Genomic DNA, 25,913 nt, shown 5'->3' on the forward strand with positions numbered 1-25,913 from the left:
ACTGGTCAGAGACCAGAAGAGCTTATGCGATAGTAAGGTGTCCGTTGTCCATCCATCTGTCTGTCTAGCTGTCTGTCTGTCCGTCTGTCTGTAAACAATTTTTCAAAACAGTACTCCTCCTACAGTTTTGGTCTGATTTCAATATAACTTGGCACACAAGTAGACTACACTAAGATACATAATTTAAAGCATCGGATTTTGATTTCGATGAACTTTGTTGCCATGGTTACTAAAAATAGAAATTTATGTGAAATTCCTTTAAAATGCTACTCCTCCTACAGTTTTGGTCTGCTTTCAATATAACTTGGCACACAAGTAGACTACACTAAGATACATAATTTAATGCATCAGTATTTGATTTCGATGAACGATGTTGCCATGGTTACTAAAAATAGAAATTGCTGTGAAATTCCTTTAAAACGCTACTCCTCGTACAGTTTTGGTCTGATTTCAATATAACTTGGCACACAGGTAGACTACACTAAGATACATAATTTAGTGCATCAGTTTTTGATTTCGATGAACGGTGTTGCCATGGTTACTAAAAATAGAAATTTCTGTGAAATTCTTTTAAAATGCTACTCCTCCTACAGTTTTGGTCTGATTTCAATATATATTGGCACACAAGTAGACTACACTAAGATACATTATTCTATTTATTGCTGCATGTTGCGAAGTTTCAAATCCAAGTGCTACTTTTCCTTTGTTATATGTATAGACCAGTAGAGCTACAGTCTCATCAGAGACTTCTGGTTTATATAATACACCTGTCTTTTGACTTGCCATATCATGGTATGGGCTTTTCCATCTATCTAGATGTTACAGTATGTCCTAAGACCGTCAATCCATGTCAACTGAAGCATCTTTTTTTTGGGGGGGGGGGGGGGGGGGGAGACTGAAGCAATTATTATTATAATTTAAAATATTTGTATAAACATGTCTAATCTGGACACTACTGTTTCCATAGAATGTGACTGGATTGAACAACATTCCGGATTAGACAACATTTTAAACAATTTAATTTAGCCAAAGGGACAAAAAGTTTTCATCAGTATAGACTAGATTTCAGATTACACAACATCTGGAGTAAACATGTTTGTAATATACAATGCATAAAGGCTGAGTCATGGATAGAAAATGACCATTTCTTTGGGATCATTTTTGTTCCATCCGCTGATGGAAAATTGTGCATATTTTTTTAGATTGCCTCTATATGCCTTAAATGTACTTAAGTAAGCTGGGACAATTTTATGCAGAAAATTTATGACTGCATACATGTGTAAATTAATACCACACAGAAAAAAGTGCTTCTACAATACTTTAAGGTTAGCAATCATTAGTATACATGTATATATTTACAAATGAGACTGTACCTCAGTGATTGTATTGATTTGCTTTAATAAGACCCATGAAACATCCCTTAATACATGTATGAACATTGCAAATATGAGAAATATTTTTAACTGAACATACTAAGTAGAATGGAGTCATGTTTAATGAAATAAATACAAGAATGATATTCTGTACAAATAGAGTGCTAACATTATGCACTGTAGTTCTTCCACTAGACAACACACCAGAGGAAGTCCAACATATGAGAGTTTATATCACAATCTGCATTGATCAAAGAGATTTTCACTTTTGTGGATATCTTTCTACAATCATTCCATGCCCCTGTAAATAAAGAGATGCTTTTTACACTTAATTCTTAAGTTTTAATAAGAATATCTTTGTTATGAAATGCACTGGGTTGTAACATCAACACTAATTTATACCAAGATGCAACTCTTACTAGTAATCAGATTTCCCAAATTTTAATTTCGTCCAATTCCTTTATACATCAATGTCTAGTACATAAGAGTCACACTTACTATGCCCCCCGCTGCACAAGCTGCTACAAGGGCCAACTGTCCATCCTCATCAATAAGTCTATTGGCTGCTGTTGTGACCAGTCTCACCCCGGTGGCACCAAAGGGATGACCAATTGAGAGGGAGCCTCCCCAAAGGTTAAACTTTGACAGATCTGGGGTCCCTACCTGAAGTTTAATCGAAGTTAAAACTCTATAGCAATAGATGAAACAAGCATTAAACTACTAATTTTTTTTTCTATTGTTACACCCACCTTTTCAGATCTGTTCATGTGGTTTTTAGCAAAGTAGTCGGAGTCCATGGCCTTCAGGTTCGCTAAAATCTGACCCTGTCAAACAGAGTAAAATAAAACTGTGAACTAAGGATACCAAGTGTCACACCAGCAACAAAATCACAGGTAAAACAAAACAAGAGGCCCATGGGCCACAATGCCCACCTGAGTTACTTTGGCCTTTTCACCTGATTTTCCCCCTTGTAGGACTTATTGTGGCCCAACCCTATCCCCAGGGGTCATGATTTGAACAATTAGAATCTACACTACCCCAGGATGCTTCCACTCAAGTTTCAGCTTTTCTGGCCCAGTGGTTCCTGAGAAGATTTTTAAAGATTTTTACTACATATTTCAATGTGAAAATTGGATTCCCTTTTGTGGCCCCGCCCTACTCCCTGGGGTCTTGATTCAAACAATTCAGAATCTACACTACCACAAGATGCTGCCACTTAAGTTTCAGCATTTCTGGCCAAGTGGTTCTTGAAAAGAAGATTTTTACAAATTTTTACTACATATTTCAATGTAAAACTTGGATTCCCTATTGTGGCCCCGCCCTACTCCCTGGGGTCATGATTCAAACAATTTAGAATCTACACTACCCCAGAACGCTTCAACATAAGTTTCAGCTTTTCTGGCCCGGTGGTTCTTGAAAAGAAGATTTTTAAAAAATTTTACTACATATTTCAATGTAAAACTTGGATTCCCTATTGTGGCCCCGCCCTACTCCCTGGGGTCATGATTCAAACAATTTAGAATCTACACTACCCCAGAACGCTTCAACATAAGTTTCAGCTTTTCTGGCCCAGTGGTTCTTGAAAAGAAGATTTTTAAAAATTTTTACTACATATTTCAATGTAAAACTTGGATTCCCTATTGTGGCCCTGCCCTACTCCCTGGGGTCATGATTCAAACAATTTAGAAGAATCTACACTACCCCAGAATGCTTCCACATAAGTTTCAGCTTTTCTGGCACAGTGGTTCTTGAGAAGAAGATTTCTAAAGCTTTTTACTACATATTTCAATGTAAAACTTGGATTCCCAATTGTGGCCCCGCTCTACCCCCGGGGGTTATGATTTGAACAATCTAGAAATCTACACTACCCCAGGATGCTTCCACCAAAGTTTCAGCTTTTCTGGCCAAGTGGTTCTTGAGAAGAAGATTTTTTTAATGACCCCACCCAATTTTTGTCTTTTCTTGATTATCTCCCCTTTAAAGGGGGCTTGGCCCTTTATTTAAACAATTTAAACTCCCTTTCACCCAAGGATGCTTTGTACCAAGTTTATTTAAAATTGGCCCAGTGGTTCTTGAGAAGAAGTTGAAAATGTGAAAAGTTTACAGACGGACAGACAGACAGACAGACGGACGGACAGACAGACAATGAGTGATCAGAAAAGCTCACTTGAGCTTTCAGCTGAGGTGAGCTAAAAAGTATATCATATACTTGAACATTGTAAACTTCATGTGTACTCACAGCAAATGCCTCATGGAACTCAAACACATCAATGTCAGACATGGCCAGTCCTGCCTTTTCTAAAACTTTCGGGGTTGCATAAGCTGGACTGAAATTTATGTGACAGTTTAAAACACACCAATAAGTACACATAAAGCACCTCCAACTGTTGTACTCTTTTAAACTCGGAGAAAAAGAACATGTATCATTTGAATTTAGCAGTTAATATTTCTTCAAGAAATAAAGAACACATTTTCATGAATGTTACAGTATAACCTCTGAGGTCAGGAAATAATTATTAAGGCGGAGGCTTTTAAATTTCAAACAACATTCAAACTAGAAATATGTCCCTAGGACATGAATGCCCCGCCGAGGGTATATTAGCAATGCAACATGAAAATTTGTATTAGTGTATGAAATTTGATGAGAATATCTTGAATAGTTTCTTTAAATTGAAATTGAAATCTAAAAAGTTGGATATAGATGATAAATTCTAGCCAAATTATGTATATGTGCATAAACTTACATAAATATATCTTAAATGATTTCTTTAAAATTAAGGAAAATGCAAATCTAAGAAAAGTGAGGTCAAGATCACAGGAAAGTTCAAGGTCAAATGTTTTGATGCAGTTGAATACTTCTCACAAATACGTATCAGCATATTTAAGTTTGATAAAAATATTTTGAATGGTTTATTTAAAACTGAGCTAAACCCTTATTTAAAATAAATTAAGTTAAGGTCAAAGGAAAGGTCAAGGTCAAAAATATTGATGCAGTTGAAAAGCTCTCATCAGTATGTATCAGCATATGAAGTTTGATAAAAATATCTTGAATGATTTCATTAAAACTGAGCTAAACACTAATTAAAGTAAAGTGAGGTCAAGGTCAAAGGAATGTTCAAGGTCAAAAAATGTTGATGCAGTTGAATAGCTTACATCAGTATAGATCAACTTATGAAGTTTGATTACACTATCTTGAATGGTATCTTTAAAACTGAGCTAAACACTAATTTAAGAAAAGTGAGGTCAAGGTCAAATGAAAGGTCAAGGTCAAAAAATGTTGATGCAGTTGCATAGCTCTCATCAATATCTATCAGCATATGAAGTTTATAAAAATATCTTGGATAGTTTCTTTGAAACTGAGCTTTGAACAGAGCTAAAATGGAAGGCGGACATGACAAACACTATATGCCCCGACCATATTCATGGTGGGGCATAAAAACATGATTTCTTTGATCTATGCAATAAGCATAATACAATAATACTATTTTCTTTCCAAGAATCACTGATAAATATATTACTTTCTCAACTTTCCATGTCTTTGTTTGCATGACAGCCAAAAATCCTTTATCAAATATTAGTTAAAGAAAAGTATTTTCCAATCTAAATTAGTTTCTTGCTAAGGTAGGATGTGGTTGTTTAGAACAAATTGTACAATGAAAGGAAACTAGTTTCTTACCCCAGCAAGAGCTGATCTTTAGGGTCTTGAGACACATATACAAACTCTCTAAGATAGGCCTTGGGTTTAAATCCCAGCTGTAAGGCCTTCTCTTCTGACATTATCAAACATGCTGAGGCTCCATCAGTCTGGTTAAAAGAAAAAAAATGGACTTGTGTACAGTACAGAAGTTTGCTGATGGTTCTCTCTTGGGCTCTTACACATGTAATTACCGGTACTATCTTGACACTTCTTTATGCTCAATTTAAACTAATTTGTATATAACCAACATAACTGTATTTGGTAAGAGCCACTGTTGACAGGTGCCCTGTAAACTTACCAGGAAGGAGGAATTGGCTGCTGTAATTGTTCCGTGGGGCTTGATGAAAGCTGCCTTTAGTTTACTCATCTGCTCCACTGATGAGGGTCTGATGCCATTATCTTTTACTACTGTTTCAGCAACACCTGTCAATATTGATAATCAAACTGTAACACACTGAACTAGAAACGCTTTCCTTTACGTGCAAAGCATCCAGCAAGTCAGAATATTTCTCCAAATAGCTCAACAGTATTAATAATGTTCTTATGGTGATGTACATGAATTTCTACTTCATATTACATGTTTTGAACAGTTTGGCATCCCATTACCTGGCACTTTGTATGGTATAACATCAGACAACAGGCCTTTTTCTGATGCCCAGTGAGCTTTGGTGTGTGATCTCAAGGCATACTCATCCTAATAATAATGGTATATAAAGTGAATTACTAGAGATATGTATGAAATTTTGCAAATGCATTCTGTGGTATATTATTTTCTGATCAAACCTGTTCAATTCTGCTGATTCCAAAGGCAGCGCATAGTCTGTCAGCTGAGTGGCCCATGACTTCACCCGTGGAGAACTCAGCCACAGCAGGAATCTACAAAATGGCAGTTACAAACTGTTGATTAAAAATAAACTATGAAATAAAATGGATTCTCAAATGAAATAAATTTTGTGAATTTTGACCACTTACACATTGGAATCTACAACATTTTTAAAAGGATTCCAGAAGATTGGATATTACAAACCTCCAGAAGATAGAGAATTACAAACCTCCAGAAGATTGGATATTACAAACCTCCAGAAGACAGGGTATTACAAACCTCCAGAAGATAGAGTATTACAAATTCCACAAGACTGAGTATTACAAACCTCCAGAAGATTGGGTTTGGTGGCCAGTGTTCTGATGAGGAGGGACAGCTGAGCCTGGGCCCCCTTTGTTCTGTTCATTTTTAGAGCCATTTGCCTAAGCTTCCTCCCCCATCTGATCGGTACATCTGACATAAACTCCACCCCTCCTGCTATCACTGCATCCATCTGTCCTGAGGCAATCATTCCAACACCTTAAATCAGGAAATAAACTATCACTTATTTATTGACATTTTGTCAGCATTTACAGTGCCATAGCAAAAGATTGATAAGATATACAATACAATGTTTGTTAAATTTAAACAAGAGGCCCAAGGGCCTTAACAGTCACCTGAGTATAATGCAACAATTTAGAGGATCCATAGAGTATAAAATGAACTGAAAGGTGAAGCTTTGTTACCCAAAAGCAAGAAAAATAGGGTGATCAGGATCAACAAAATAATTAATCTAGTATTAATTAACAGTTCATAAATTAGGTTCTAATCTGTTCCCCATTTATCACTATCACCATACAGTATATTAACAAACTTATCAATAGAGCCCCCCCCCCCTCCCCCAGCGAGAAACACCAGAGCCTCTCACCCTGGGACCAGAAGTTTGCCCATCATAAGTAATCACTTTGTTTATCTGCTTAACACTAAGAGCAGACAGGATTATTTAATAGAATTAATGCATTTTCACTATATTATCAAGAGCCCCACCCTTACACCAGCACATCTGACCCAGGGGTCATGCAATTCACTACTCTGGAAGAAGTATTCTTGCTCATCATAACTATACATTTAGCTTCTTTGCTTTTTAACCAGGAGAAGAAAAGAATATTTTCAAGGAAATTTTGCTTTTTCACTATATAATCAATAGAGCCCCCCCCCCTTTTTTCACCAGAACCCTTGACCCTGGGGCCATGAAATTCACAATTTTTGAAGAGGCATCCTTGTGTATCATAACAATGTACTTAATTTGTTAAAATAATACCCAGGGGCAGAGAAGAAGATTATCAAATAAATAATTCACCTTCACTATAGGATCTATATAGCCCCACCCTAACACCAGAAACCCTGATCCTTGGGCCATGAATTTCACAATTTTGGAAGAGGCATCTTTGCTCATCATAACAATTTACTTAGTTTGTTTAAATAATACCCAGGAGCAGAGAAGAAGATTTTTAAACATAAATGCATTTTCACTCTATAATAAATAGAGCCCCGCCCTAACACTAGAACTCCTGATCCAGGGGCCATGAAATTCTTAATTTTGGAAGAGGCATCCTTGCTTATCATAACTATGTATTTAATTTGTTTAAATAATACCCAAGAGTAGTCAAGAGAATTTTCAAAGAAATAATGCACTTTCACTATAAGATCTATATAGCCCCACCCTAGCACCAGAACCCTTGATCCTGGGGCCATGAATTTCACAATTTTGGAAGAGGCACTCTTGCTTATCATAATTATGTATTTAATTTGTTTAAATAATACCCAGGAGTAGAGAAGAAGATTTTCAAAGAAATAATGCACTTTCACTGTATGATCTACATAGCCCCACCCTAGCACCAGAACCCCTGACCCTGGGGCCATGAGTTTCACAATTTTGGCAGAGTCATTCTTGCTTATCATAAATATATATTTAATTTGTTTAAATAATACCCAGGAGTAGAGAAGAAGATTTTCAAAGAAATAATGCATTTTCACTATATGACCTATATAGCCCCACCCTAGCACCAGAACCCCTGACCCTGGGGCTATGAATTTCACAGTTTTGGTAGAGTCACTCTTGTTTATCATAACAATGTATTTAATTTGTTTAAATAATACCCAAGAGTAGAGAAGAAGATTTTCAAAGAAATAATGCATTTTCACTATATGATCCATATAGCCCCACCCTAGCACCAGAACCCCTGACCCTGGGGCTATGAATTTCACAATTTTGGTAGAGTCATTCTTGCTTATCATAACTATGTATTTAATTTGTTTAAATAATACCCAAGAGTAGAGAAGAAGATTTTCAAAGAAATAATGCACTTTCACTACATGATCTATATAGCCCCACCCTAGCACCAGAACCCCTGACCCTGGGGCCATGAATTTCACAATTTTGGTAGTATCACCCTTGCTTATCACAACTATGTATTCAGCTTGTTTCAATAATACCCAGGAGCAGAGAAGAAGATTTTCAAAGAAATAATGCACTTTCACTATATGATCTATATAGCCCCGCCCTAGCACCAGAACCCCTGACCCTGGGGCCATGAATTTCACAATTTTGGTAGAGGGCTCAATGCTAATTACAATCATGCCAACAGTTTGACTGCTTGATGTCCAGGAGTAAAGAAGAAGATTTTTAAAGATAGCACTAATTTTGATGGTTTTAGCCCCACCCCTCAGGCCCCAGGTGGGCAGGGACCATGAAATTCACAATTTTTGTACCCCTTCACCCATTGATGCTATATGCCAAAATTGGTTGAAATTGGTTCAGTGGTTCAAAAGAAGAAGCTGAAAATGTTCAAAAGTTTACGACTGACGGATGAAAACAGATAGCAATAGGTCACCTGAGTGACTCAGGTGACCTAAAAAATAGTCTGGTCAAATGCACTACAAAACTGTTCAGTAATGGCACATTTTGCATCATCTGAAATGTACATGTACATGTATGTACAGAAAACAACAATCACTGATTACAAACTGGTAGACAGTGACTGTACAATGATATATATGTACAGTATATTTTTAAAAGTAACCTAGTTTACATGCCTGTAGATATAGCTTGATTGGAAGAAATGCAGGCTTGGGTCACTGTATGAGCTGGTGTCCTCTGTGAAAATCCTGCCCCCAGAGAGGCCTGTAATCAAAACCAATAAATATCATGTACTGAGGGAACTGTAAACAGATTCTATGTCTTTCATTCATGAAAATAGCCACAATATCTACTTAATACAAATATTTGATGGAAGAATTGTACTGGAACAGACCTCCCTAGCTATGTTGCTGGTGTTGACTTCCTGAATGACCGTTCCAATCACTACATACTCAATATCAGCTGTAACAACACAATTCATAATGATAAATACAGAATTTATCTACATGTAAAACACAGTTCATAATGATAAGTACAGAATTTATCTACATGTAACAACACAATTCATAATGATAAATATAGAATTTATCTACAGGTAACAACACAGTTTATAATGATAATTATAGAATTTATCTACATGTAACAACACAATTCATAATGATAAATATAGAATTTATCTACATGTAACAACACAATTCACAATGATAAATACAGAATTTATCTACATGTAACAACACAATTCATAATGATAAATACAGAATTTATCTACATGTAACAACACAGTTCATTATGATAATCATAGAATTTATCTACATGTAACAACACAATTCATAATGATAAATATAGAATTTATCTACATGTAACCACACAATTCATAATGATAAATACAGAATTTATCTACATGTAACCACACAATTCATAATGATAAATACAGAATTTATCTACATGTAACCACACAATTCATAATGATAAATATAGAATTTATCTACATGTAACAACACAATTCATAATGATACATACAGAATTTATCTACATGTAACCACACAATTCATAATGATAAATATAGAATTTATCTACATGTAACCACACAGTTCATTATGATAAATACAGAATTTATCTAGTATGTGTAACCACACAATTCATAATGATAAATATAGAATTTATCTACATGTAACAACACATTCAAAATGATAAATACAGAATTTATCTATGTGTTTGTCTACAATTCATAAAATCTCCATTACTAATTAAGTACCAAAATGTTAAAATTAACTTTTTTTGACTCTGATAGGCCTAATATCATTCATCAAAGATAGATATAAACTTACTTGTGTTAACAGCTGTTCTTTTCAGTAAACCTCTGAAAAAGATAGTGTGAAACCTTTCTTTGTTGCAATAAACTTAGTGTGTGCACGTAATTAATAGGTAAAACAGATTTAAAATAATAATGTAAAACTTGCTTGTAGTGGGCATGGTTAAAACAATCATTTTTTTCTTCAAAATTTCATTCCAAAACATTATGCATATACATATAACAAAGGAATTACATACCTATGTCACCATTTGCTATAAGTTTTAGATAAACCTTGATTTGAAAGGATATTTTCTTTTCCAAAAAAGGTAACAAAGTTTTAATTTTTGTTTTCAGTGAAATTTCTTGAACAGACATAATTACATGTACTAACTTGAGAGCTGTTCTGGCTAGATCATGAGGCATCAGGTTTTTGTAGGTGGTACTGGACTGGAGGAAAGGTGTACGGACTCCATCTATAAGGACAATGTTTCTCCCTCCAGTTTTAGGTCTCCCTAAAAAAGTACAGCAGAAAATATTCAAACCTGTTTCCTTATTTAAAAATATAAATCTTACCTATTGAACATGACAAAAACTGACAAGTAACAATAATGAACAAATACAACAAAATGTAATATTAATACACTTAGCCCCCTTCTTCTAATTTATCAAACCATTTAAATGGAAGTCACAATGACAAAGACACATAATTTTTTTTTTAAGATGAAATTCAGAATTAAATATCATAAATCTGGACAACTGTGCTTGCCAATAAAAAAATATTGTTGACTTCATCAAGTTTTGGACAAACTAGTATATGAGGAAAACAATGATAACGGATGCACTCTAGAGAATTACAAAGTGGCAGTAGCATTTTCAATGGCTTTCTTGGTAGCTCAGTGGGGTATACAATTTTGTCTGCCAAGTATCACATCAGATCTGAATAATGATACACCTAAGTCAAATACACTGTTGTACACTATAAACCTAAGCCAAAAGATAAACAGAAGGAATAACCCTACAAGCTTTCTTGCCTTAAAAAATGACAAATTTACTGTGACTTCGCTGTCAGAGGTTAATTTAAATGTAGGTCCTGGCATATATTGTATTATAAATTTAAGATTGTACACAAAAATATCATAAGCCCAAGTTCAAAGATAAGAAAAAAAGTAATGGCCCTGACTAGCTTCCTTGCAAAAAGACTAAGAAATTGACTTGGAAGTCAAAGGTCAGGGTTTTATGTGAGTCATGATAAGTATCAAAAGCACAGATGATTAAAAGAGATTTCAAAAGTTCTGGCCCTGGTATCATCATAGATTTTTCCCAGAAAAAAAAATACAAAAATACAGTATCACTGCAGGCAATTTTAATTTTAAAAGAAGAAAATACGAGGTTTTGGGTCTTTATTATCCCCAAATCAAAATCTGTTTAATTTGTACCCAATCCCCATTAAAATTATAATTCAGGATAACATAAAAGGTCTCAATTCATCAAAGGATTAACACACACAGAAATACTTTCCAATTTAATTAACTAAAGGCATTCCAATTAAAAATATGACTTACGGGGAGACTGTAGAGAAGAAGTGGTGCTGACACATCTAACTGCATCTGAAAAAAAGAGTCAAAGTCTGAACAAACTACAGTGACTTCACTGTGAACAAGAAACAAGGCAATTGTTATTGTCTTTCCCCCTATTCTTTTTTCTCTCATTTTTTTAGGGGGGGGGGGGGGTGTCAATGAACAGGTTTTGTCTTCTCATCACAACTACCATGCCAATTTATTTTCTTCTCAAAAGACACAGTGCAAAGTATATACATGTATAAAAAAAAAAAAGCAAAAAATTGTCACCACAATGCTGGTTTGTTCTTAGTGCGAAATATCTGACATTTTCCAGGTGTTTTTCACAATTTTGATACCTGATGTGCCAGGTGCCATTACGAAAAGTGGAAATTTCAGTGCCCCAAACTGAACTCAATTTTCGATGCCTGCAAATTGAATTAAATGTCAAACTCCTAACTTATTAACAGCACAATGCTTCTAGTTCTTGCCAATATTGCTTCAAAGAAAATATCACTCCACATTTTGATTCAAGTCTCACAAGATTTCAAAATGCAAGAAATCAAAGCTTACCTCGACAGTTTGATATAAAATTTTCACCAGACACTTTATATTACAAAAGAACAATAAAAGCGATATTGGTAAGTACTAGAAGCATTGTACTGTTGAAAACATACGAGTTAGATATTAAATTCAGTTTGCATGTATCGAAAATCAACCCAAGAATGCTGCCTCCTGTGAGGCGATGAATTTCCACTTTTCATAATGGCACCGTTTCTGACGTTTTCTTGGCACTTCAAATATCAAAATCATGAAAACGCCTGGAAACGTCAGATATTTCGGACTATTTTGTTCCCATATAGTTAGAATATTCTAACTGTGTATCAGGACAGGCCCTCACCAGGTCCGTAGGACATGTATCATTTTAACGATAGAACCTTCTACTTAGTTCCCATACTGAATAAATTTTGATCCCACACACCTGGCTTGCACTGTTTTCCTAATTTGGTTGAAAAATTAAAACAAAAACATCTGAACACATCATGTTCTTCTATCCAGATTTATCAACTGCGGTTAATGAAGTAATGGTATGGAGAATACTCTACTTATGTTGAACATTGACCACTCTTCAAAGTCAAATTCTACCAATGCCATGGTTTCCATTTATCTAACTAAATTAACACAAATTTAACTCGATGTATTTACAATAAAAATTTTACCTCTGAAAATGCACCTTGTGGCATTTGCATACTTCACAGCTGTTAAAACGGGACTTGCCATTATTCTTCCAACCGTCCTCACTCAATTTGTTGATGTCGTCCGTTTGCTTGCTCTTTGGACCCTAATCTAGGTTTAATAAAAGCTTGAGCACTTGTAGGAATCTTCTGTGTAAATCAAACGTTACAAGGATAGCATTTTTCCCGTACAATCAGAGTGATTTGTGTGTTTAGAAGTAATACTGTTTTATTGGCACCCTTTGAAGTCTTGGTTGTATATGATTTGAGTCCAAAGAGCAACCGGCAAGTCCGTGAAAGAAATGGCAACGTCTGTTTTAAAGGCAGTGAAGTTTGCACGACTACGGAGTCCAAGCTTCTTAGGTAAGTGTAAGGATATTGATTTTGGACAGTTGGTTGCAATATTTTCAGAACTGAATATGGACACTTTTGTATGACCAAGTTGTTTTGACAAGGGTAAATGACACCCAAGGTTACCTGCAGAAATTAGCATTGAAGAAAAATTCTTAATTTAATTTCATACAGAAAAGTTTATTACAGATAGTTGATAATGGAACCCACAAAGATACAGCTGGATTAAGAGAACTTAAGATACGTGCAGGTCTAATGAGGCACAAGTCTGTCACTTAAAAACTATCTAAGCTTGAACAATCTATATTCAAAAAAGCTTGATTTAGCTAGATGCATGGAAGTCTTTTTCACAATATGTTGATGGTGTGACTGTTGGGGCAAGCACAGTTGTGTATTACCACAGGCCTCTGAATTTCTATCAATAAGTCGTTGTATGATTGATCAGAGTGATATGTATACCCCTGCTATATATAAATACAGATGTATTTATATAAAGAGGGGGTATATATATCACTCTGTTTATATATTGAGAGGGTATATATATCACTGTGTATTTATATATAGAGGGGGCACACTCTGATCAATTATATAACAACTTATTGATAGAAATTCAGAGGCCTGTGGTATTACTGGACTGTTCACTTTTAACTTAGATCCACCTCTCCAAATCACACATTTGGAATGGATGACTGGGCTTGCAATTATGATTATAATACCTTTTACATAAAATTAACAAACTTTGCAATTATTTTTTGAATAAACTGTTTAAAAAGCAATCCAAATCAAAGATATTTTCTGCTTTTTAATACTTTTAAGCAAAAGATCAGGGCTCAAAAAAATTGATAGCCCGCTGGTCTGGGGCCAGTTAATTTTTAATCGGTGCTAGTACATTGTAGAGGGCATGTGCCCTTTGGGCAGAGAACAGAGAACCCAGAGAAACCTTAGAGAATGTCCTTAGAGAACTTAAGCTATATTTAGTAAATTTAAATATCCTTAAAATCAAGCCCATGTTGAGCTATTAACATGTCATATACAAACATTTTCTTTTCCAGCACAAAGACATTGGTTGAGTACCTCATCAATTTTACAAAGTAAGATATTTGAAGTTGCGTTTGGAACAAATAATCTGTAGGTGCATGGTGCAGATTCTGAGCAATTTGATCCATATTAGCAATGCTTCTTAGCTTCAGTTGCATATCAGAGAATAACTTAAACTTTTCACAACAAAGGTAGTAGACTTCATATATTAACAAATAACAATTAAGTCTGTGTAATGATAAATTTCACATATTTTACCTCCACTTTTAGTTAAAGTAATTTTGTTGCTAATTCCATAGCAACCATATTTGAGTTTTAAAATATTTGGCTTTTCTTGAACATTAGTAGATATAGGTTTGAATTTCTTCTCTCCTCACTTGTTAATCTTTACAGCTATAAGGAATAAACAATTTTTCTTTGTCATTTACTGAGTAAAGTGAATAAGCATAAGCTTAAACATGCCAACTGCAAATAATTTTTTTTATTCAGAGCATCTCAAATATGAAATCAAAGATGATGTTGCTGTGATCACATTTGATACACCAGGATCAAAGGTAAAATAAAAACATTAATTGTAAATTAGACATTTGGAAGAATAAATTAAAGATCTATGCTTCATAGAAGATAAACTTGTTGAAGATTATTTCAAACATTTGTTTGAAAGGTGAATGCACTGTCAAGAGATGTTCAATCAGAATTTGAAGAATGCTTCAACAAGGCTTCCAAAGATCCCAATGTCCACAGTATGGTCCTCAGGTCAGGGAAGCCTGGGTGTTTCATCGCTGGAGCAGACATTGGGTCAGTCATCTACTATCACAGTGAAAAATCTGATATCTCAGTGACAGAAATTGTAAATTGTGGCTTTAAATTTCTTTAATAATTAAAGGATGCTGGAGGCATGTAAAACTGCAGAGGAAGTAGAGACTCTTGCAAAAAATGGACAGGCTCTGTTCCAGAAAATGGAGGACAGTAAAAAACCAATAGTAGCTGCCATAATGGGTCAGTGCTTAGGAGGGGGACTGGAGGTGAGTTACCATAAAATGTAAGCACTACAAATAAGTCAAATAAAACCACATGTTTTTTTCTTTATTTACTGTTTAAATAAAGATATAAATGTATTCTTACAACACTATGTAAAACACTACGAACAAGATGTTTTTCAAGGAATAGGGAACATACAAATATAGAGCAGTTATCATTTCATTTCATACAATAGAATTATGTTCTTTATTTCATATTTATGGTAAGTTTTGAATAAATGAGCAAGGAAAGTTAATGTATAGATATGGTACATCTTTCCCTTCTCCTGTCTGCTCTTTGGGCTTGTTGCTATATTTGATACTCTTTTCAGGTGGCCTTGGCTTGTCAATACAGAATTGCTGTGAAGAACAAAAAGACAGCACTAGCTACACCAGAAGTGATGTTAGGTCTCTTACCAGGAGCAGGGGGAACTCAGCGACTCCCAAAACTGGTCAGTATTTGTCATCACAGGAGAGTTTATATCTAACCTGGTCAGTATTGGTCATCATGGGAGAGTTTATATCTACATGCACATTGGTCAGTATTGGTCATCACAGAAGGGTTTTACATTTTACCTTAACTGATCAGTATTCTGTCCAGTCATTTCAAAAGATTTACACATTAACTGGCCAGTATCATTCCAGCCATCAAAGGAAAGTTCTATTCTAAAACTGATACATTATTCTCTTTTGTCATCTCATGAAAGGTTGATTTCCCACTGTCCAGTGCATATCAGATTTTGTTATGAGTAAATGAATGAAATATCAAAAGATACATGTACATGTAATTCAGTATATTCCCAGACCATTGTAGGTCATTTTTACACTTTAGTACATTTTAATTTGTGTTGGCTAATTTTCCTGGATTTTTAAAAATTAAAATGTACATTTGTGTAGGGAAGTAATTTAATGGGTGAATGCCTTGTTATGAAAGACATACACTTAGGTTATAAATCAGTATTCCATGAGGATGTAATTTCTTGGTTGATGGCATCATCTCAAGCCATGGTCCGGAGTCTGCATATAGCTCTTTCCTACCCGTGGCTGCTTGATCACAAAAATAGTCGTAATCTTGAATATTTACACCTCTATGTTGTGACGTCCTGTTCAGCCAATGACAATTTTTGTTTCCATCGCAATTGAAATCAACAATTGACATCAACAGTATACAAGAAATGTTTCGTATACTGGGATGGGGTATTGAAAGGTTGCATCAAAGTTCATTATCCAACTATGCTTTACTCGCATTGGTCAGTATTTTAATGAGCTACGAAATATTCTCTTCTCATTCAACCACAGCCAGAATGGGAGAGGATCATACATTTTGGCTGTGGTTTGCGACAATGGGTTGATGGGTACCCTTGAAATCTTTGAGTTTGAAGCTAATGATATTTTAGTCTGGTTAGTATTTTCCCTAGGCCATTCAGAATAGTTTTATAACAGAACTTGCCATGAATATGTCTACCATCCCAGGAACGGTTTATCATTAAGAGAGAAAAAAAGCTTTGTAATTTAATGGATATACATGTATGTATTAGTACATTGCTCTTAATTTAACTTCTACTGCAGGTCCCAATGCAAACTGCATTAGATATGGTGCTGACTGGGAAAAACATAAAAGCAGACAAAGCCAAGAAACTGGGACTTGTTGATCACCTGGTGGATCCATTAGGTGTGTAGTGTTTAACTTAGCCATGGGAAGTAAAACAGATTTCTCTGAATTCTGCTTGTTGATATAAGATTAAGATCTTTCTTTATTGAATGTATTATGTTTGCAGGACCAGGCATTGATGACCCAGAAGTCAGGACCCTGGCCTATCTGGAAGAGGTTGCCATTGGAGAAGCCAAGTATATAAATTCAATATCAAATCATTATGAGTGTGTTCTCTATAAGCTTGTTTTACTGTACTGTGGTTTCTGTATGAAGTTATACCATGGTACATCAATATCTATTTCATCCAGAAACCAAAGTACAGTAAAACATGCTTATAGAGAATCAGTTTGTCAAAATAGACATAGAAAAAGATTTGGGAATAGATGCATGTACATTAGGGGTGCAACGATACACTAACCTCACGATACGATACGTATCACGGTATTCAATTCACTATACGATACGTATCACAATACATGACAACTGAGGTTAAAAAGTCTTTCAAGTTTGTCATCATATTTTTTTAAACTTGGCAGGGTTATACAAAATGTTCACATTTTTTAATAATAATCAAAATAACATTTTGTTAACTTGAATTGGATTGTTAGGTAGATCTTTGAGTTGTGACAACATTCTAAACCAATGATAAACATTTACAGGGAACTACGTGGACCTTTTCTAATAATCTTCCTTTTAAATTGGAATGAAAAAGGAAGACATTCATTCTTTTATTCCTTTTATTTACGTAGAAAACCGGTTGTCATATTTCTTGTGTTAACACGTTTTAGTCAACAAGACAGCGAATTTTCATCGAAATACACACGTGATGGAATATCGTGTATTACCAAAGAATACGTTTATAGATCTAAAGGGTTTATCATTTGTCTCAACATCTATGACTTATAATCACATTAAGTCCTTCTCCGTGTTAAATCTGAGGTCTGTAAGATGCTGGAGATGAGTTTAACTGCCATAAACGCGTTATCGGCGACCTCACGTTTTGCACGGAAGCCATTTTGAAATAGTAAAGAAGGAAATAAAACGGACAAAACGGATAATTCTGGACCGATTGAACCGAACCGCGATATCAGTTTAGCGTATCGTGAATTGAACCGTGGAAAAATATACCGCGATATACCGTCAAACGGTTTATCGTTGCACCCTTAATGTACATTGTATTATTAAGCATACAACTGATGTATTGAACCGTAGACCAAATATCAATTTGGATAGTCTCTCAGACAATTTTTATGCCCCGCCATGAATATGGCCAGGGCAAATAGAGTTTGTCATGTCCATCCTTCTGTCCTTCCGTCATGCTTTGCATTTAGTTCAGATCAAAGCTAAGTTTCAAAAAACCCATTCATGATATTTTAATCAAACGTCATATGCTGATACATATTGATGAGAGCTATTCAACTGCATCAACATTTTTTGACCTTGACCTTTCCTTTGACATTGACCCCACCTTTCATAAATTTGTGTTTAGCTCAGTTTTAAAGAAACCATTCAAAAAAGTGTAATCAAACTTCATATGCTGAAACATACTGAAGTTAGCTATTCAACTGCATCAACATTTTTGACCTTGACCTTTCCTTTGACCTTGGCCTCACTTTTCTTAAATTAGTGTTTAGCTCAGTTTTAAAAAAACCATTCAAGATATTTTTATCAAACTTCATACGCTGGTACATACTGAAGTAAGCTATTTGAATGCATCAACGTTTTTTTGACCTTGATGTTTCCTTTGACCTTGACCTCATTTTTCTTAACTTAGTGTTTAAGTTCAGTTTTAAGTAAACCATTCAAGATATTTTTATCAAACTTAATATGCTGATACATATTAGCTATTTAACTACATCATAAGTTTTTGACCTTGAACTTTCCTGTGACCTTGACATCATATTTCTTAAATTTGCATTTTGCTGATTTTTAAAGAAATCATTTAAGATATTTTTATGTAAGCTTATGCAATTGTACATAATATTGTGAGAAGTTATTATCTTTATCCAAATTTTTAGATTTCAATCTCAATTCTAAAGAAACTATTCAAGATATTCTCATCAAACTTCATGCACTACAGTAATACAAATTTTCATGTTGCATTACCCTCGGCGGGGCATTCATGTCCTATGGACATATTTCTGTTGTTTTTTTTTTTAATTTTGTCAAGGATTTGGTGTCAAGAATATTGGATATGGTTGGGAACATGTGTTCTCTGGATACAATGAATAGCATGTAACTGATTCAGTCATTTTGTGTTTCAATTACAGAAGGCTGGCAGTGTCAAAAACTCCAAGAGTTCCAAGAAAGAAAAAGTTCATGGAAAGTAAGAAGCTTGTGTTTGTCTTAGGGCAGGGGTAAGGGGTCGAGTAGAGAGGGAGTTCCCTTTGGGCAGGGGAAAGGGATAGAGTAAAAAGAGGTGTTAAATGCTTTGATTTTCATGAGGAGATGGGTAAGGGCTAGAGTAGAGAGGGAGTTTAAATTAATATATTTTGACTATAGTAAATCAGAACAGGATGGGCAGTAACTAGAGCTGATTATCAAATATCTGGGTAATTCAATTGCTTTGCTGGATTGCAAACATAAATATACAAGTACATGTACATTGTATATATTTATCTGCACTAAAACACTTTGGAAATGACATTTTGATAGATGTGGTTTAATTTTATGTTGTCATTGTAGAAGCCATAGATTTGGTGTTGGCTGTGCCTGCAGGGAGGAATTATTTTTTTGACAAAGCTAAGCAGGCAGTTAATAAGAAAACAAAGGGACTGTACCCCGCCCCTCTAAAAATCATTGATGTTGTGAAAAATGGCATAGAAAATCCAGCTACTGGATATGAAATGGAGGCAAAGGTAGAAAGTTATCTGCTTAAATAATTTGATACCAAGTGTCAAAAGAAATATATTGCTTAAAGTAAATTAGAATACATGTAATTTCATTTGTTACTTCATTGTTATTGAAGATTTAACTTGAGTGGACAATTTTTTTTAACATTCTGATATGATTTGTTAATTACAGAATATTATTATTATAAAGATTGTTGTTAGGACTTTGTGCAGTTGTAATAGCAGTGAGAATTGTTAAGGTTACACTGTATTTACTGTAGGCATTTGGGGAGCTGGCAATGACTAGTGAATCCAAAGCTCTGATTGGTCTATATTATGGAACAACAGCCTGTAAAAAGAACAAGTTTGGTGCACCGAGTCGTCCCTCGCAGTAAGTCAAGAATTATTAAGAAGTCAAATACAATTACTTTATAGACATAGTATTTCTTCAATATACATGTAAGTGATAAATCTTTTAAATTTGAAAGTGTCTATAAACTCTGTTATGTCACAAGTTGTTTTTTTTTCAAGTAATACTAGTGGGTTATGTCTGAGTCATATTTATATTTTTGATGACTTTTGAAAATACAAGGAATATTATGTTTTGGTGGTTTATGGGTTATATATGTATATACATTGGAGCTTTAATATTGCATTGTTTGTCATGTGCTCCACTGTATATGTATCTTAAATATGTACTTATACCCTCCTCTGATAACTTATAACCCCCCACCCCAAATCTAGAAAATTACATGTATGTATACTCCTCTCTTGTTATCTTATTTTTACTGAGATTTTAAAATATTAATCTTGTGATGGACATGAAAACTTTCTATGTGAAATTATGAATGTCTTGATTTGTAGATCAATTGGAATCCTTGGGGCAGGTCTGATGGGAGCCGGCATTGCTCATGTCTCAATAGATAAGAATATGCATGTCTATTTGAAGGACATGTCTCTGTCTGGACTGGCTAGGGGCCAAGAACAAATCTACAAAGGTTTGCAGACTGACGTCAAGAAAAAGAAGATGACTAGGTGAGTTATAGTGTCTCATTAAATCTCTCAGGAATTTAGTTTTCCAGAAGCATATCAAAGAATATAATACTTAAAGTACCTTGTAGAAAAAGGAAAATGAAATTCAGTATGCAACATGTCAAATTTTAGAGAGCATTTACAGAGTGGATGTGATTATCTTTCAGTTTTGAGAGAGACTTGTTTTATTCTAACCTGGATGCCACATTAACTTACGATGACTTCCATAAATGTGATATGGTCATTGAGGCTGTGTTTGAGGATCTGAATATCAAACATCATGTCATCAAGGAGGTGGAACAGGTGAGTATAAAACCTAAATAATTATCTGGGAGTCAGAAACTGAATATCAAACATCATGTCATCAAAGAGGTGGAACAGATGAGTGTAAAACCTAAATAATTACCTAGAAGTCAGAGTCTGAATATCAAACATCATGTCATCAAGGAAGTGGAACAGGTGTGTATAAAACCTAAATAATTACCTAGAAGTCAGAATCTGAATACATGTATCAAGCATCATGTCATCAAGGAGGTGGAACAGGTGAGTATAAAACCTAAATAATTATCTAGGAGTCAGAATCTGAATATCAAACATCATGTCATCAAAGAGGTGGAACAGATGAGTGTAAAACCTAAATAATTACCTAGAAGTCAGAGTCTGAATATCAAACATCATGTCATCAAGGAAGTGGAACAGGTGTGTATAAAACCTAAATAATTACCTAGAAGTCAGAATCTGAATACATGTATCAAGCATCATGTCATCAAGGAGGTGGAACAGGTGAGTATAAAACCTAAATAATTACCTAGAAGTCAGAATCTGAATACATGTATCAAGCATCATGTCATCAAGGAGGGGGAACAGGTGAGTGTAAAACCTAAATAATTACCTAGAAGTCGGAATCTGAATATCAAACATCATGTCATCAAGGAGGTGGAACAGGTGGGTGTAAAACCTAAATAATTACTTAGAAGTCAGAATCTGAATATCAAGCATCATGTCATCAAGGAGGTGAAACAGGTGGGTGTAAAATCAAAATAATTACCTAGGAGTCAGAATCAGAATATCAAGCGTCATTTCATCAAGGAGGTGGAACAGGTGAGTGTAAAACCTAAATAATTTATTTCATGTACATGTATTTGACCTTAGTCTTAAAAATTATGATTTTACAAGAGTATGTATTTCAAAAATGATGGTAATACCTAATACCAAACCTTTCTTTTTTAGTATATCCCGGAACACTGTGTTTTTGCCTCTAACACATCAGCTTTACCTATAGCTCAGATTGCCAAGGCCAGTCTTCGACCAGAGAAGGTTATAAAAGATTATATCAAATTACCCAACCTGTTGATTTTGCATAGATTTAATGACATCTCAATGATACATATATCTCTTCCACTGATAACTGTAGGTCATTGGAATGCACTACTTTTCACCTGTAGAGAAAATGCAACTCTTGGAAATTATCACCACACCAGAGACCTCAAAAGATACTGTTGGTAAGCTAACGTGAAAAATTCAATTGTATAAAAACAGTAACACCAAAAAAGAATTAATATTTTGAATAGATCTTAATATTTCTAATGGATGGTGTTAACTGCTGCTATGGAGATTGTAAATCATTGTGAGGTTGATTTTTTAAAAGTTATGTAGGTCATTTAGAACAAAAAAAATTGTCAAGGAAATTTTTCAATGGAGATTTTTTACGGTAACACATGTGTATGGTATTCTTGAAAGTTGTTTTCTTATTTAGTACTTAGAAGTAGAAAGATATTTTTATTTTTAAGCCACCGCTGTTGATGTGGGGCTCCGTCAGGGGAAATTGGTCATCATTGTTGGTGATGGTCCAGGCTTCTACACGACCAGAATCCTGGCTCCTATGTTGGCTGAGGCTGTTCGACTCCTACAGGTGAGTAGAGTGTGATGTCTGGGTACACAATTGTGTTAGAAAATGAAATGTATTGTAATTTAAGAAAATAAAATAAAGTACCAAATTTTTATCTCTTAGCTTGCTCCATTAGTAAACTTATTTATAACATACATATACATGTGCACGACATTTACAATTACTTCAAACTGTTGTAATCCTGAACCAAGCACTTTCTGAGTGCAGACTTTCTGTTTATGAATATTAGGCATTATGAAATAGTTTCTTGTACATGTATTGATATGAAAAGCTATGAAGAATGAGTTACATGAGACAAGTAAATTGTTCAAGTAAACATAGGACAAACACACCTTACAAAGAGAGGTAGAGTGTACTTTAAGATTGTCTGTACCTGTATGATTATTTCTGTAGGAGGGTGTCAGCCCACAGAAGTAGAGTATACTTTAAGATTGTCTGTACCTGTATGATTATTTTTGTAGGAGGGTGTTAGCCCACAGAAGTAGAGTGTATTTTAAGATTGTCTGTACCTGTATGATTATTTCTGTAGGAGGGTGTTAGCCCACAGCAGCTGGACAAGGTAACCACAGGCTTTGGTTGGCCAGTAGGAATGGCAACACTGGCCGATGAAGTGGGCATTGATGTGGCAGCTCATGTGGCCGAGGATCTTGGGAAGGCTTTCGGCAGTCGCTTTGGAGGAGGTGATCCTGCCGTCCTGAAAGAAATGGTAGCAGCTGGGTGTTTAGGTCTGTGTTGATTGTTTTTAGTGGAGAAATGAGTATTATGTTATGATATTATGTTATACTTCTTGTTCATTTAGAGCATTCTTCATTTAATTGACATGATATACATGTATATATGTTTTAAGCCCTTTATTCAAAAAGTTTCTCAGTACACAAATTACAAGTACAAATAAGTATGAGACTGGTACTGATAGGGAAAGACTAAATATTTGTGTATTGAAACTGATAGATACACAGGCATTTCTACTCGTTTACAGGTAGGAAATCAGGCAAAGGATGTTTTGTGTATGATCCAAGTAAAGGCAAAAAGAAGGGAAAAACAGAAAACATGGAGGCCCTAGCAATTCTTAACAGACACCGACTAGCTCCGACAGAGGCGTAAGTTGGGGAGAATTTATGGATTACTTACTTACTTATCCTCTTCCTGACCAGAGGATGCTGTTCAACAAATGATACCACCTAAGACAGTCACTGACAGAGTTTATGGATATTTTTAATTTTATAAACTTGAACCATATTAAGATATTTTATTTTTATTTACATACAATTACAGAAAGTTTGCTATAAAATTCAACTTGATAAATTGCAGATGGAAAATGTAGGTTTTATGGTAATATCACCCTTTCAGTCTTTAATTTAGTTGGTATGTTGTATTTTTACAGAAATTCAACAGAGGACTACCAATACAGACTGTTCTCACGATTTGTCAATGAAGCTGTGATGTGTCTACAGGAGGGAATTCTCACAACACCCGTAAGTTTAACTACACCAGGAGTAGCACTGTCATTAATCATAATTGATAAGAAAGTCTGATGATGAACTTTTAACACTGTCTAACTTGCCCATTATCACTAAAAAGTAACAGTAATTTTATTGAAGGAACTCTTCTTTATTTTCTGAAAATTTACATTTTATCACATTTATTAATATAATCTTGTGTGAAAGCATTTGTACATACATTGTAAATAGGTTCAGCATATTTTGAGGGGATAATAATTTTATCTTGCAACTCTTAATGTGACTTTAGTCTATATGCTAGCATTGTGAATTCTCAGATTTACATTGTGTAGTATGTATTCTTTAGATAAATTGGGACCAGCTTGGGACATGTATTACTTTTTACATGTAGCTGGATATTTTTGCAGGGATATAATTTTGGTCGATTTTGATGATTTTTAAAGATTCACCAAAATAAAAATCATGAATTCAGGTTCTATATGTGTATACATTTGAACTTGCTCTAGGTGTTGCTTGAGATGTGTATTTGGTTTCATAGGAAAAATGCACGCCTTTGTAATGTTAGATGAAATCATTGTTACCTTCATACTTAAGAACATATTTTTTGCCACAGCTCGTAGCAGATATTATATTCACAATAAAAAATGCATCCCAAATAAATGGAATAGGATTCACCAAAATCAAACTTGCAACTCCCCCCCCCCCCCCCCCCCCCCAAAGAAAACGGCTGTACGGTATAATCTACAATACATTGTCCTTCAAAAATGTTTATTTGAAAGTAGATTAATTCTTTAGCACTCAAAGCATTATTATTTTTAGGTGGAGGGTGATATTGGAGCTGTATTTGGACTTGGATTCCCACCATTTTTCGGAGGTAGGCATCATAAAATCGCAACCCTACGTTGTGTTTTTTTCCTGCTTAGATTTTAATGTTTCTTAATAAGTAAATTGTCTTATAAGAAGCATTGATAAAATTGTTTGCCATTTACCATTATGTCATTGGTCTGTTAATTATTCCTAGGTCCATTCCGCTATGTTGACCTTCATGGCGCCGGACAATTAGTGGACAGAATGAGGCGGTATGAACAACTCTATGGAGAACAATTCACGCCGTGCCAGTTATTACTTGACCATGCTAAAGACTCTTCTAAGAAATTTCACCAGTCCAAGTGACCTCTAGATCTAGCATAATCAGACTTGAACAAGTGATGTCATGTGACATATCATGTCATGTGACATGTCATGTGACATGAATCAGGTCATCTATTGACATAGACATTGTGATATCTGTTCTCATTGAATTCTCATTACCTGTTTGATTGTTGGGAAAACTTCATATTATTTTGCATTATGACTGATCATATATTTATGAATAAAATTATTTATAAACATTAAAAGATTCTTCATTTTCTTTCCTAAGCTCACCTCAGCAGAGTGCGCTGGGAGGGTTGTGCAGTACTCTGGTATTTTCATGGTATCAGTCAGGATCCAAGAATATATACAATTTTGGGGGGGAAGCAAACTTGTCTGAATGAAGCATCATTTGATGCATAGTACTAGGGCTAGGTTCCAGATTGTAGTGGCTATATAGCTCTATGCACCTAGAGCTACAATCTTGATTGACATACTAGCCTGTCTTTGTTGTGATTGATGCAAGAATTACTTTTAGTGAATTCTATTTCAGTTTGTGTGTCATATGATATATGCATCCTATGTCCAAATTTTTGATTGTGTGAGTATTG

At 34.8% G+C, this 25,913-nt stretch overlaps 2 protein-coding genes across 2 annotated transcripts; one reads left to right on the forward strand and one right to left on the reverse strand.

Annotated features, from left to right (window-relative positions):
- Positions 1-1,378: 1,378 nt before the first annotated feature.
- Positions 1,379-12,993, reverse strand: LOC133200714 (trifunctional enzyme subunit beta, mitochondrial-like). Its single transcript, XM_061336490.1, has 15 exons — positions 12,863-12,993; positions 11,649-11,693; positions 10,478-10,598; positions 10,121-10,152; positions 9,187-9,254; positions 8,969-9,056; positions 6,222-6,412; positions 5,854-5,946; positions 5,677-5,764; positions 5,369-5,493; positions 5,050-5,177; positions 3,613-3,700; positions 2,123-2,197; positions 1,872-2,036; positions 1,379-1,674 (listed from the first exon to the last, which is right to left on the reverse strand). Exons 1-15 carry the CDS (start codon positions 12,921-12,923, stop codon positions 1,636-1,638), a joined length of 1,407 nt encoding a protein of 468 aa, XP_061192474.1. The 5' UTR covers positions 12,924-12,993; the 3' UTR covers positions 1,379-1,635.
- A 111-nt stretch (positions 12,994-13,104) lies between these two features.
- On the forward strand, positions 13,105-25,568 carry LOC133200716 (trifunctional enzyme subunit alpha, mitochondrial-like). Its single transcript, XM_061336494.1, has 21 exons — positions 13,105-13,240; positions 14,281-14,319; positions 14,756-14,820; positions 14,931-15,064; positions 15,153-15,291; positions 15,618-15,737; positions 16,855-16,957; positions 17,064-17,133; positions 19,210-19,265; positions 19,625-19,797; positions 20,052-20,161; positions 20,635-20,805; positions 20,970-21,105; positions 22,033-22,119; positions 22,217-22,304; positions 22,593-22,714; positions 23,241-23,436; positions 23,691-23,811; positions 24,096-24,186; positions 24,991-25,045; positions 25,193-25,568. Exons 1-21 carry the CDS (start codon positions 13,180-13,182, stop codon positions 25,342-25,344), a joined length of 2,289 nt encoding a protein of 762 aa, XP_061192478.1. The 5' UTR covers positions 13,105-13,179; the 3' UTR covers positions 25,345-25,568.
- The last annotated feature ends 345 nt before the right edge of the window (positions 25,569-25,913 follow it).

Source organism: Saccostrea echinata, unplaced genomic scaffold (assembly GCF_033153115.1).
Source record: "Saccostrea echinata isolate AGI-Se365-2 ecotype Australia unplaced genomic scaffold, CSIRO_AGI_Sech_v1 ptg000041l, whole genome shotgun sequence".
Taxonomy (NCBI): Eukaryota; Metazoa; Mollusca; class Bivalvia; order Ostreida; family Ostreidae; genus Saccostrea; species Saccostrea echinata.

Coding starts and splice junctions, on each gene's coding strand:
- LOC133200716 (XM_061336494.1), top strand. CDS start 13,180: ATGGCAACGTCTGTTTTAAAGGCAGTGAAGTTTGCACGACTACGGAGT. Junction 15,292..15,617: donor GCTTAGGAGGGGGACTGGAG/GTGAGTTACCAT, acceptor TACTCTTTTCAG/GTGGCCTTGGCTTGTCAATA. Junction 19,798..20,051: donor GATATGAAATGGAGGCAAAG/GTAGAAAGTTAT, acceptor TATTTACTGTAG/GCATTTGGGGAGCTGGCAAT.
- LOC133200714 (XM_061336490.1), bottom strand. CDS start 12,923: ATGGCAAGTCCCGTTTTAACAGCTGTGAAGTATGCAAATGCCACAAGG. Junction 5,947..6,221: donor CCAAACCCAATCTTCTGGAG/GTTTGTAATACT, acceptor GCCATTTTGTAG/ATTCCTGCTGTGGCTGAGTT. Junction 2,198..3,612: donor AGTTCCATGAGGCATTTGCT/GTGAGTACACAT, acceptor TCTGTTTGACAG/GGTCAGATTTTAGCGAACCT.